The sequence below is a fragment of the Nanorana parkeri genome, unplaced genomic scaffold, assembly GCF_000935625.1.
Source record: "Nanorana parkeri isolate BGI_ZX_2015 unplaced genomic scaffold, ASM93562v1 scaffold1454, whole genome shotgun sequence".
NCBI lineage: Eukaryota > Metazoa > Chordata > Amphibia > Anura > Dicroglossidae > Nanorana > Nanorana parkeri.
In genome coordinates, this window is record NW_017307722.1 from 247,285 (window position 1) to 261,632 (window position 14,348).

The 14,348-nt window shown below is 42.2% G+C and overlaps 1 protein-coding gene across 4 annotated transcripts in view; it reads right to left on the minus strand.

Moving 5' to 3' along the window:
- IGF2BP3 (insulin like growth factor 2 mRNA binding protein 3) overlaps positions 1-14,348 on the minus strand; it is a 95,928-nt gene that overhangs the window by 52,761 nt on the left and 28,819 nt on the right. For all 4 annotated transcript variants that reach the window (XM_018570098.1, XM_018570097.1, XM_018570096.1 and 1 more), the window contains exon 3: positions 9,105-9,153. In XM_018570098.1, coding sequence (XP_018425600.1) covers positions 9,105-9,153 — 49 coding nt within the window. The remainder of the gene's footprint in view (positions 1-9,104; positions 9,154-14,348) is intronic.

Sequence of the window (14,348 nt, forward strand, 5' to 3'; positions counted from 1 at the left end):
GTCCAGTGGAAATGAATCCACAATGTTTAGAGTGCAAGGGCCCACCTCTGAATTAGGGAATTAGGTGTGTTTTGTGCCACTATCATGAATGATGTCGTTTGTCAATTATTTTTTTTTAAACTTAAATGAAATGAGGCCCCCTGGAAATACCCTTTCCACAAGGATGACTGATACACATGTAAACCAGACTATATAGGAGTTTTATATATAGTGTAATGCACAAAGGAGGCCTTACCCCAGAAAACAGAGGCACTGCACTGTAAAACACTTGACGCTGAACAGAAATACAGCATTTCTATTTTTTTTTAGTATGTAGGAAAAATAAATAACCACAAACACACACCAAAAACACAAATGGATATGTATCCCTGTTTTCATAGGAATTCACACACAACAACTTTGTACAGACAAAAGGGGAGTAAAAGACTACAAAACATACAACAGTTTCGTGTTAAAAAAAAATAAAAAAAATCTACAGAGTCACAGGTCACCAACACTCTCCAATTTCAGGGAGTGCCTATATAAGCTTGCATGTTAGACACGCCATTATGAAAGATTAATGTAGACATCTGTATACATTTTGCTGTCTTCACTACTACACACCATTAAGAAACAACAAAACAAGCTTTACATTTTCATTTAAGGGGAATTCTATTCATCTGGATTAATTTTTAAATAGTGACTGCAGATCAGGAATGACTATCATTGGGTTGTGTCTGTGCCCTCTCTTACGTTACAAGATGCTGACTGACTGCATAAAAAAATAAAAATTATAACTTTTTTTTGGCTCCCAATCACTAACATGGTTCTCTTGCATTAAAAAAAAAAAAAAAAAAAAAAAAAAAAAATTTAATGATTTATTAATGAGTAAAGAGCTGCATTCATTTTGCCCTTTATATCTGCCTGGGGTTTAGTTTTAAATGAACATTTATTTTCAGCACCATGAGCCACAATCTTACATAAAAAAAAAAAAAAAAAAAAAAAAAAAAAAAAAACTTACTGTGGAAAGACCCACAGCAAAATGTATTCAATTGAATAGTGTGTGTGCGGGGGGTGGGAGACTAACAGATTGGCAAACGAATCAAGCCACTGATAGTTTTCTTTTTAATTGGATTAGTACAACTGACCAAGTGTAGCAGAAGTATTTTTCTGATGTAAACTCGCTCTTGACATTCATAACCTGGACTTTTTTTATGGCCATATTAGATCCAGTGGAGAGCCCAAGCTTTTGTGTGGGAGCCACAGCTTATTTATGCCTTAAATATGTGTAACCTGTAAAAATTAAAATGCATGATGCTTCATACTACCGTGTTTCCCCGAAAATAAGACACTGTCTTATATTTTTTTTTGGCTCAAAAAAACACACTAGGTCTTATTTTCGGGGTAGGTCTTTTATTTTTATGTACAACAATCCACACCTATTCATGTACAACAGTCTACATGTATTCATGTACACAAATATGGTGATCAGGACAATCAGGGGTGCCTAACCTTTGCTAGAGCAATTTGGTAACCAATCGCTGGCCAGAATGGGCGACGCACACTTTCACTATCGATTCCTCACAGGCGGAGAGCATTTGGTATCACTCCGCCTGTGACAGGAGGCGGGGCTATAGAGGAGGCATCGGCTTATGCGGCTCTGCTCCCTCCTCTGTCGCCTCGCATCTTTTAGCGCTGGCTTCGTTGGCACCGCTGACTCTCTCCTTCCTCTCCCGCGGCTCTTCAAGTTCCCCCTTATGCCACCACCGGACCTGTGAATGGTCACAACTAGGTCTTATTTTCGGGGTAGGTCTTATATTTTAGCAATTCCCAAAAATAATACTAGGTCTTATTTTCAGGGTAGGTCTTATTTTCGGGGAAACAGGGTAGTAGTAGACTTTGGATAAACTGCCAGTTTTGAAAGATTTGGAGTTATGAAGTACGGCCGAATTTGAATTCTTTATGAAATGTCCCAGTGTGAAACGGATTCAAAACACCTTAAGAAATACAAAATTGAAGGGTTCTCATAACAGAGTGGGAACAGAAGCTGGGAACTTCCCTGCCAATCTGGCAACGAGATTTTGGAAGAACACTAAACCCAGAAATCTCTCAGCTTAAAAATTGCAGCCTGCTTTAATCATGGCAGTTAACTCCTTTCAGGTGAACATAAACTTTTCCTGAAAGGATGCTGCCATCGCAGACTTCTCATTCTGTGAATAGTATTTTTCCTGACTGTAATGGCTTCATTAGTTTCACTCATTAAGCTAGAAAAAAATACAAAAATAAAGACTGCTGGTATTACATGGCTTTCCTGATCTGCGTACATGTTCCAGGACAGTGGCTCAAAGTACTGAATCCAGAAATAGGCATACATACAGTCTATGTGGATACCAGAATTAAAACAGCAAACAGGGAATAAGGGTGATGTCCCCATTTCTTCCCTAGGGCTCACATTTTACTCTCAGCTACTGGGTAGGGGGCAGTTAAAGGAGAACTAAGAACTATGAGGTGAGTGGAAATCACTCATCTCAAAGCCGACCTGTGACATTGAGACTGTCACAGGTCGGCTCAGTAGATCGGGAGGTGAGGGAACACATACCGGGTTCCCTCACCTCTCGATCCTGTAGAAGGAACTATGCCCTCGGTCTGCCTTTTTAGCGGCACAGCTTCCAAACTAGTCACCAGTATTATCTGTGAGGTTACTGCAGTGGATCTTCCCATCGCCGACCATGCCTTGCTTTGCACTGTGCCTCTGTGTGGAAGCAGCCATCTTCGTAGAGGCAGGGCTTTGCTGCTTAAGGTTAGAGCCTGCAGCAAGAACAGCACAGTAGTGACATCACCAGATCTCACTGCAAACTTCATGAAAGTAGCAGAGGCAGCAGTGCCTTAGATTTAGGCTTCATTCACACTATAGTGTGAATCTGCTTTTTGGGATCCCTGTGGCAGGAACCTACGAATTCCTGCGGAAGGCATCCCAAATATGCCGTTTAGAAGCGGCAGACGTCACCCATTCCAAGTTAATGATTGGGCGACAGCGGCCGCATTTAAAAGTGCCAGTCTGCCGGCACTCTGCATGAAATCATATCACATATTGCATGAGGTTAGGGACAGATCCCTGTACGCAAAATCTAATTGGAGGTAGGTGGGGATAGGGGCAAGAAACAGACATTTTTTTCCTTTCACAGTGATGACTGATATATGTGCACATTCTGTCATAGACGTTAAAGGAGAACTATGGGGTCAGTGTTTTTCCCCATAGTTCTCCTTGGGGTAACGGGAGGACACAAACTAGCGTCCTCCCGTTACCCTAAGCTCAGTATACCGCGAGCTACAGCTCGCGGTATACTGAGACGCCGCACCTGGAGCGGATCCCGACGTAGCTGACGGGATCCGCCCAGCTGCGTGAGTGACAGCTGGCTCTGCCTATCTAGGAGGTAGAGCCAACTGTACCCGCCCCCCTCCCCCGGCCGTTCCGCCAGTCAGCGCTGGCAGATCGGAGCGGGGAGAGGGGAATCCAGCCCCTCCCCCTGTCATGGCAGAGAGCCGTGACAGGATCGAGAGGTGAGGGAACCCGGTATGTGTTCCCTCACCTCCCGATCTACTGAGCCGACCTGTGACAGTCTCATTGTCACAGGTCGGCTTAGAACTATGAGGTGAGTGGAAATCACTCATCTCATAGTTCTCCTTTAATGCTTTCTCAGCAATTCTCTCTATTCTGTCCAGGACCCCAAAAGTTCATGCAACTCAGAAGAAAGTGAACCTTGTATTAAAATTCATGGTATAATAAAAAGGTCTTGGCCCCCTCCCCCTGTAAAAATCAGTATGGGCAAAATGTACCTGTAAAGAAAATAAATAAGTTCCATTTTACAGTTCTTTTGGCAGAATCCTGGGTAATATAGAGCAGCCATCTTCCTGAAGCTCTTGCAATGGACTGGAGTGTCTTTTGACACAATTAGGCCTGCAATGCATACCACAGAAATCTTCCTGAAAGACAGTGACCTCACCCAGAGGTGCAGAAGATAATGGTGGCAAGGCAAATATACAAATCAAAATTTTTCTCAACAGGTACCTTCTGAACATGCATTCTGTAGGCGAGAATTACAAGGGCAGGGGGCCTGAACATTACAAGCAGACTATGCATTGTACTGCAAGGTCCACTTTAAAGCCCATTTCCACCTTCGCAGAAGTATTTTTTTTTAAACATGCCAGCAATGTACACCAAGTGTATATGAAGCAGGAATAGGCAGTATTATATGAAGGAATATGCAGCTGATTTATATGAAAACATAAAATTAAATATGTTCGCTTATCTTAATGGAAAATTCTGCCTCCGTGAAGTGCAAGCAATGTGAAAATACCCCCTCCCCTTTCCCTGTACAGTGTATTGTGTATAAAGGCAGAGCTAGTGTTTAGTGATCCTGTTACAATGGGCGACAGGGAGGGGGGTAGCTAATTACAGCCCAACACCCTAGTGTCTGAATTTCCTGCAAAGAAAATTTCGAATTTTTAAACTTCAGGCCTAATAAAACTTTCATTAAAAGAAAGCCTGCGATGAGTCATGAAAATACGCAAACATGTACATCATCAATGCACCTCGTCATTGCCACAATAAATGAAAATCACTTACAAAAAGGTGGAAATGGACTTTAATGTTGAAAGAGAAACACTAGAGGCAGCCTATGTTGACTGTTTCTTCTGAAAATACTAGCCTCTTGCCTGTCATGGTGACTCTTTGGCTTCAATATTTGGAGCTACTGAACTAAAACAAGTACGCAGATGAGGACCTCTGACTTTTACAACCTGAATACTTATTTCATGAAGACAACTCAAATCATTTTAAGTTAGTGGCAGCCAGGTAACTCTGCATGTCTCTCATAAAAAGTTTAGTTTTTCCTAATCTGTGCATGGATCATAAAAGATCAGGATGAAAAGAGCAGCCAATAATGAGAGTGATCAGGAGACAGGATCCCGCTGCTGTTGTTTTTGTGCAGTGCCACATGTGTACAGAATACTAGCACTGGAGTTTAATATTCACCAGGGGTTTGCTAAACTCCCCATGTTGATAAAGCAGTCCAGCCTTTCAGTACAGGTAAAAAGAAAGAGGGCCTGCTTACCCTTTGCCAACTCTGGGATTGAATTGCATCTGCTGCATAAACACTCCAGAGGGGGGCAAGGGGGGAGATCTGAAGTACTGCCAGCAATTGCTTTTATTTGTCTTTAATGTGACCAATATTCAGGGCCAGTTTTAAATAAATTGGGTCCCTGGGCAAAAATCAAAGCAGGGCTCTCTTGGCTGGACTACTGCGGGCCCTCTGACATTACCCACTTTAGGAGTACAAAATACTCTGCTCCCTTGTGTCTTTCTACCTTTCCAATTTAAATCGAACAAAAATTGAATTTTTCAAGATTACAGAGAGTTCACATTTAAATAAAATTTGGAATACTATACCATGAGTTTTTATTTCTTGAAATACAAGGGGAGAGGCAGAGGAGTGATCATAGTAAAAACAGAAGTGGGGGGAAAGTTGGCAAAGGGACGGATATACGGCAACGCCGAAATAATCAAAAAGCATGTTAACTTCTATTAGCTTAAAGGTTGCATGAATCTAGCAAGTGCTGAGTGAATCCACAGTGAAGAAGGTGCTGGGATTAGGTGGAGTATTTACAGAAAAAATTAAAAGCAACTAAAATGAAATGTAACTATTTTATTCACATACATTTTCCATTTAATAACCGCCATCTTCTTCACACAATATATGCAAACAATAGTTCATGGTCCAATATCGGTTTAAACAAAAGGGCCAGTTCACCATCAGTTACACTGTTTAGGGGCTGGACTGGCACCAGTGAGAGAGATAGGCGGCTCATCAATGGTGTTCAGTGGTTACTTACCTTGTAGGCCGCATGTGTCCTGCACTGCTCCTCATAGTGGGGTTATGGCTGGGAAGAGAAATGGATCATGGGGAAGGAGATCACTCCTTGCTAAGGTCTCGTTCACACCTAGGCATATTGCATATGCGCGACCGTCGCGCGTTTTTTACCGCGATTCGCGGTAAAAAGTCGCGACCGTCGCGCGTTTCCGAAGGCTACTTGGCTGTATCCCAATGGAAACGCGCAACAAAACGGCCCAAAGTAGTACCTGTACCTTTTCAGGCGTGGGCCATTTTGTAGCGCGTTAGGGACGGGCGGAAATACGCCAAGGTGGGAACGAGACCATTGAATACAATGGGATTTATATTTTTGAGCATTTTGTAGAGCGTTAGTCGAGTGTAGAACGCGCTACAAAACGTTCAGGTGTGAACGAGGGCTTAGACTGCCAGAGTTCTGGAACACTCTGTATAACCGGCACCTGCTGCCACTCTGCATACAGAAGCTCCCTCCCTCAAGTCTGTAGTGAGAAAGCCATCCATGAGGGCGTTCCCATTGCAGGGGCCAGTCAAGGACTACACGCTGGCCATAGTTTAGAGACTGCTGCCATTAATGAAAGGACATATAGGAAGGGGAATATTTGGTGAAAAGTGTGAAGAAATATATTAACATTTATACCTTTATTTTAGTTAGCGCCCTTTTCAGCAAGTTTTCCTTCTAAGGGGTTTTGACATATATTAGCACTGTCTTATTTACACACACACACACTTCCGTCACAGTAGTGAAGTTCTCCCTGTCCTGTTGTCTCAGTCTTCTTGCAGAGAAGGGAAATTGGGCAGAGCCAGTGCTCAATCCTGTTCGTCTGCCACAGATAAAGCTTATCTGAGCCACAGATGAATGGAGACAGCTCCTGTGGGCCCTTAGGAATCTGGAGGCCCTGGTCAGGTGGCCAGTTTGCCCACCATAAATACAAGCCTGCCAGTAGTTTTTGGAGGGCACCAAGAAATGTGCCATTAAAGCTGTGCAAAACGCCAGTCCAGTTTTTCTATTCTGCATTTCTACCACGCATTTGACATTTTTTTAACTAGAAGCCTAAATCAAGGGTATAGAAAGTGGTCTAACGATACCCGGAAAAAAACACAAAATTAAAATGTTTCTTGGTACAACCATCTTTAGTGATGTAATGGCTTCCAGGGAGAGTGCATGACCAAGACTGTATATCAACCTATGCCAGGAAATCTGATGAAGGTTTTACTCATACATGCAATGAGTCACAAATACAAGCATCTTCACACTAGGTTAACCCATTCACCCTTTCGGTTTTTCAATACTATAGTAAAATTATAACAAAAATTAAACCACGGCTAAAGCTCTCAAGTTTCAAAGTCAGCAAGTATGCTTTCATGGTGATTATCTGTATAGGATGATTTAAAGACATATGAGCCCTTCCATTGCTGGCCAGGTCTTCAGAAAAGACTAGTTTCCTGCCTATAATGCTGACCCCCCATGGCTTCTGAGGCGGCACTGCTCTGAGAACATTGCACAGATACGGGGTTGCCTTCTCTTGCAGCAGTTACAGACCAATAGCTCACATCATGGGTTGCCTTGACGTGGATATGCCAGGTTAGTGGCTTACCAGAATAGTTGTATCCAATAACAGGCAGATAAATAATTCTCAACAGAAAGTCAGCATTGGTAGACCTCGTCTCTGATCAGAGTGTTCGATTATATAAAGACTAATAATCAAACCGAGAACAAAATTTGAATTCATTGTATGTTATCAGCCCCTCAATATGGTGGCTAATGTTTTCTTTCCTCCTTCCCTTCTCCGGTCAGTAACAGCTTCCTGTCGTAAGGTGCCCATACACCTTACGACCATCGCAAGACCTTTGTCTTGCGATGGTCGTAAGCTCATTGAAAGCTCGTACGATTTGCCCATCTTGGACGGGCAGATCGTACTTGCGATCATCGAAAGCCCGCCCCGCTGAGGGGCAGGCTTCCGATGACCGCAGTGAGGGGTGGGCTTCTGATCACTGCAAACGGGCAGTGTGCGCACCGGCCTGTTCGGCAGATGTTGAACAAGCAGGCCACTAACCCGCCGAGAATCGTACGATTCTCGGCAGGTTTTCAAGCCTGCTTGTTCGACGGAAGACGTGCGACCGTACAGTAGAAACGGTTGCACGCCTTCCATACACTGTACGATTCTCGTACGATCGCGGGATTTCGTACAGTGTATGGGCACCTTTAGGGTGACAATGCTACAACCATTCTTATTATCGATTAATTGGTTGCAGCTCTAGAACAATGCTTACGGAAAACCAACAGAGAGTACACGAACAGATATAACAAAACACTTTTTAATAGTATAGATAAAAAGTTCAGAAGAGAGCAGAAAGGATGAGCAGTTCATTATTAATTCCATAGCACAAAACATCGAAACTGGTGTGGAATCTAAGCTTCACAAAAAAAATGCAAACAAGCTAAAGTTCAGCAAATCTACTAAAACCGCCAATAATGTGCAATTAGAATGCAAATGAGCTCACCAGATAAAACATTTCTGTAGCTATGTCACCAGGCATGCAAGGATTACAAGTACAGAGTACACGGTCACAAAAGAATCGGTGACTCACTCGTCTCTAATTTACTTTAAAATTTAAAAGTGAATGCATTTTTAAAGGATTTTATATTTTCACTTCTGTGAACGTCTTCATTTGTTGCATCTCTGGATTAATACATTGTTTGCAGCGAGATTTAAAACGTGAGCTATCATGTATACAAAACACAAGACACAGCGACCCGGCTTTGCAATACCACAATATTGCAGACTGAAAGGACATCAATTAATAGAATTTCAGGAGGCTTATTCTTTGGCAATTATAGGTCATTTCTCTCAAAATGGAGTCAAAGATAAAGTAGAAACCATTTCTAAATGATTTTTCCTCAATATAAAAAAAAAAAAAAAAAAAAAAATATATCACATGGGAATCATACATATGTTTGCCTTGAAAAAAAGCCAGAAGTCTGGCTTTTATATCTCCTGATAGATATCAGACATTACATGTATAATACTGTATAAACAAGGCTCAGGTAGGCACATACTAGTAAAAACAGGTGCCAGAGGTAAGCTTTAAGTCACACCACTGTAAAACTCTAGTCTCGGTCACAAATTTAAAATTCAAACACTAGTAAAAGTAAAGCCAAGAAAAAACAATGAAACTGAAAACTTGAAAAAAAAAAATCAGAAAATGGATGCATACCTCCCACTGCAGATGAGGTGGTATATTTCGGATCTGTAGCTTCCGACTCCTGAAAACAGAGAGAAAACATTGCATGAGAGCAGATAATATGCAAAAAACATATCATTGATTTTAGCCCGCATTAAAAGACTCCTTTACGGATACATAAGGGAACCCTGCAGAATGAACGAAGACTGGGAGTTGACGTCCCGAGAATATTTACTCGGAAATCAGATTCAAACCGCCTACTGCACTACTACATGCGCTCTAACTGGCTATGAGCTAACTAATCACATACAATTGCTGGGGAATTCCTATCATTCCTGGTCTTTGAAGTTGAAATCATTCAATTAGCTCACTGCATTTTCCATCCATTCGGAGGGGAGGGGGAAACCTTTGCTCTCCCTACATGCTTTTCTGAAACTTACTTGTATAGGATATCCACTTTGGGGGGTGGGGGGAGGCTGGCATGAACAATGCTAATGACTCACATCTGGCAGCGCACTGGTTAAGGGACTCTACAAACAGACATTTATCCCAAGGAAAGTACAGCCAAACATTTGTGGTGGTGAAGCGCTTGCTGCAGCGTGTTTAAAAGATGAACAAGCAAATGCCTGAAATGCCACATACTCCCTGGGATTCCCAAGAATGCACATGGTAAACATATATAGAAAACGTTTTTTACTTCAGATTATATCCCTGAAAAAAAATAAAAAAAAATATAAGAACACTAGGCTTGTTCACCGATCTGGAACAGAGTAGACTGCGATGCAGACATAATGGTGACATGACCAGGTAACAGGGCTTGAATTAGAAACCTAGCCCTGACTTCTGTGACTGCACAAGGCGGCTTGAAATACATTAAAAACCTAGCCCTGAATTCTATGACCGGGTAATGGGGCTTGAAATGCATTAAGGCTCCATTCACACAACGGGGTTTTTTCACGCAAAAATACAAGCAGCATGAAAACACGCAAACTTTAACATAGGCACGGATTCCACGTTTGGACTTTTTTGCGTGACGTGCGTTTTTGTACTGTATGAACAGCATACATGCAAATGTATTTATTATGTTTAATGCGTTTCCGCACGAATAACCGCTAATGTGTGAATGGACCCTAAAAACCTAGCCCTGACTTCTATGAACCGGGGCAATGGGGCTTGCAATACAATAAAAACATAGCCCTGACTTCTATGACTGGGTAAAAAGGCTTGCAATACATTAAAAATATTGCCCTGAATTGTGCCACTCAGAATGTCTCAGGTTGCCCCTCGTAAGGAATAGGGCCTTTATCCAAACACTCAAAGTATATCTCAACAGAGAAATAATCTTAGTAGCATACCAGGTTTCACCTGCAGAGGGTACTGCAGGTAAAAGGCAAAATTTAAAAAAAAAAAAAAGCCATTTTCAAAAGCAATACAGCGCAAACAGTGACCATCTTTCCACCAGGAGCATCACAAATTTCCCCCCCTTTTTGAAAATATAAAATCCATCCAGTAGGCCAGTCAGTTACTAACTTGTGTATTTCATAATAAGGTGTTTGGTCTTACTTCAGAGGAACTGGTCAAAATAAAAACACAAAATGGAGCTGCCATTTGATTTTTTTTTATAAAAGGGACTCCTCCAGGGCCAATCTTAAAATGTAGCAATGGCAACTTCCATATTTCTATACTGTCAGGTTCCTTTAACAAAGCAGAGTTGTAACCCAAATCAACCAGAACTGGTCTAGTTAATGTGATTTGGTTTTGATGAGATTGCACAGCATCATTGCAGTTTACACCAACCCACTAATCCCCTGTTCACGGCAAATATTTGACAATTTTAAAATAAAATTTAGCATTTATCAGTGTGTCAGTTATTGACCTAAAAGTCCTCTTAACCCTTTGATTTCCCTGGCCAGTTAACCATTGTGCATGAAGCAGCCACAACTATGTATGCTTGTTGGGTGGGACAATGACAGTCAAACATAAAATTAGATGCCCTACTCCTATATAATCTAATATGCATGTGTAAAGATCTGCCAAGAAAGACTACATTTGGTCAACATCCCCCCTACCCCCCACTGGTTTTTACCTTCCTTGTGCTTCCACCAACTTGTTTAGTCACTAGAGCAAAGATTTGAAAAAATGCCTAATGTAGGCACCAAGTTGACTTGGCCACGGAAGGAAGGGAAAAGAAAATGTTCCCCATATCTAAAAATGTTCCCTCTGATGCAATCATATCTGTAGTGTCCAGGATTACTTTTAAGAGGTTCCACACAATTTTATATATCTTTCTGCAAAAACTGCTTCTGCTGCGCATGTGGCCAATTTCCATCAAGAGTGCTTTGGTGCTCCCTCAAATACAGAGCTCGGATCCGTGCTTTTAGAGCTACTCTTAAAAAAAAAAAAAAAAAGGTCTCTTTCATTAAGTGCTTGTATAGCACACATCAAATTGATCTGCAAATTGTGATTCTGAAAACACACACACACTCATCCAAGTCAGTTATTTTATTTTGGGAATGAAGCCCAATGGCTGCGATTTACAGACCTACCAACTGCCCACACATAAGGTTTATTAAAGTCTTGCATATACTCTAGACTAGAGAATCCAGGAAATTATGTTATTCATCCGATACACAACAACTCTACTCATCTTTGTTAGTAATATATTGATGGTAAAACAATGATCTAAAAGCACATTAAGCCAAAGTACCATTTTTAAATACAAACATATTCTAACGGTCATCTTGTGTGGGGTTAACAGTGACAGCAAGCACTCCAGACAGCCATAAGTGCTCATCGCAAAGACTAAAGCTGGCCATATAAGTTAAGTGTTCTCCTTCAGCCGATAGGTTGAAAAAAAAAAAAAAAAATACTATTCCCCCATCCACCTTAAGAGTGTGGATGGAGAAATTGCCCCAATCTAGCCATTGTATTCGGTTAGCCTGTGGCCGTCAGAATACCTCAACACTGACTGCAACCAATTGGCTGGCACTGTTTGGCCAGCAATTTTTTACCTAGCTCCTTTGACATAGCATTTCTATGCATGTGCACCACATTTACCTGAAAACTTAGGAAAAAGATTGCGACAGGGAGTTCAGCTTGGACAAGGATTGCAGACCTCTCAACAATCAATCGTTTTGAGAGACAAAATGTGCCCTGCTTCAACCCAAGCCTAAATTCTGCCCTTAAGCATCTTCTGCAGCATTTGTTAAGCAGGGCAACTGATTAAATACTGTGCCCTGGGTGGGAGTGCTACAAATTTGCCAGCTCCAGCAGCAAGTTTGCTGTAGAGCCTAACATGCAGCATTAGATGAATAGTAAAAATCCTGGCAAGCATTTTGTGTCTGTGCCTCTCTGGGAAGATTTGCCCCCTGATCCGGTCCCAAAAAAACCCCGCAAGTTAAGAGAACTATGGGGTAAGTGTTTTTCCCCCCATATTTCTCTTAAGGGTCACGGGAGGACAAATCTGTGTCCTCCCGTGACCCAAAGCTTAGTATATCGCAAGCTACAGCTCGCAGTATACTGAGACCGCCGCACTCAGGACGGTTTCCGACAATGCTGTCGAGATCCACCCAGCTGCGTGAATGACAGCTGGCTCTGCCCGCCCCCTCCCCAGTCATCGCTGGAGGATCGGAGAGGGAATCCTGCGAGGAGTGGTGACTGACGGTCACCGCTCTCTGCAGGGAGATGATAGAGAAGTGAGCGAGCGACGGTATGCGTTCGCTCAATTCCCGATCTATTGAGCCGACGTGACAGTTTCATTGTCACACGTCGGCTCTAACTATGAGGATGGGTGATTTTCACTCACCTCATAGTTCTCCTTTAAAGAGATTGCATTTTAGTCAGTTGTCACTACAACAGGTGTCCCCAGTGGAACATTGTGCTAGTGAAAATGGTGCAGCAATAGTTGTATTGCGTTATATTTAGATTACATACTGCAAGACAGGGCTGAAAAAATCCCAGGAGTCAATGCCTAACTATTAAAGAATTCTCTAGTTGTCAATGGAGATTAAATTGTCCACCCGTTATAAGATAATATACATGGTCAGATTTTAACTTTATATTGCACAAGTAGAACAATTCATTAAAAAATAAAATTCATGGTAATGATCCAGGAACTGTATCACAAGATGAGCACTTTGATTTTATGCTCAACTATGACTTCATATAAATGCATTTAAAAAATTGGTACATTAGTCATCTGAATCTATGTTGAAAAGGGTTAAAATACTGTACTACATGCCCCGACCCCTAAACTTGACCCGATCAGACCACTTAAATCACTTGCCCCTTACACCCTAAAATTTAACCTAGCCCCTGAGAGCAGACGTTAACACCTACCCATTCAACCCTACACATCACTCAAAGCCTAAAATGATATCCAGACCAAATTCTTTGCAACCATAAAAGCACTTCCTGACCTTTCAATGATGGTCAGCAGGGTTACAATGACAAATAATGGGAGGTTTGTAATGTACCAGCCGCAAATGTCTCTATTGCAGCTGCTAGAGCAAAAAAAAAGTCCCCAAATCACCCCCATATGCTCAGGGTCTCAATGTCTAGTTAGCAATACTGCTCCTATTCCACCTAGTGGAAATGGCCCCCTTCCACAAATGTATGGCCTGTGCAATACTACAGCGGCAGTTACTCAGTTGCCATTATTTTGCCAAAAGGTTCACTCCTGCCCTCCCACCAGAATGTGGAATTTATGGAGTGTCACTACACCCCGCCGTCATTGGCAGGGCACATGTAACCATGGACATTAGGTCCCTGGAGCATTGAAAGGGACGCCAAATATCCTTCACTGGCAACTGGGAAGAATGCAGGACAGGGCACACAACACCACTGACATTACAGTGGATCTGTCCCCCCTCCCCCCCTCAGCACCCACGCAATGTTGCAGGAAAAGAAACGCTGCCACGCTGTGGTGCAGCTCATTTGTCTGGGGACAGAAGGCACTCTGGGCCAGCTCACCAGGATGTAAGTCACCAGAAGGCTTTTGGCAACTTTAGGCATTATACCCCCCAAATATACATAATCCTAGTCTTTGCTTGTATTTGTGCAAAACTAAAATGTCATGCATACATACATACATACCAAAACCAGATGAGCCTGCATCCCACCGTGTTTGGTGTCCGATGGTATGCAAGATGCTGCTGTCTATACCTTCAAGCAACCGTGTAAATTAAAAGGTCACAAAATTGTATCTCAATAAAAAGGCAATTTCCATTCAATTGGGATTAAAATTAGATCAGTCCATTGCATGTGAGGCAACACAGC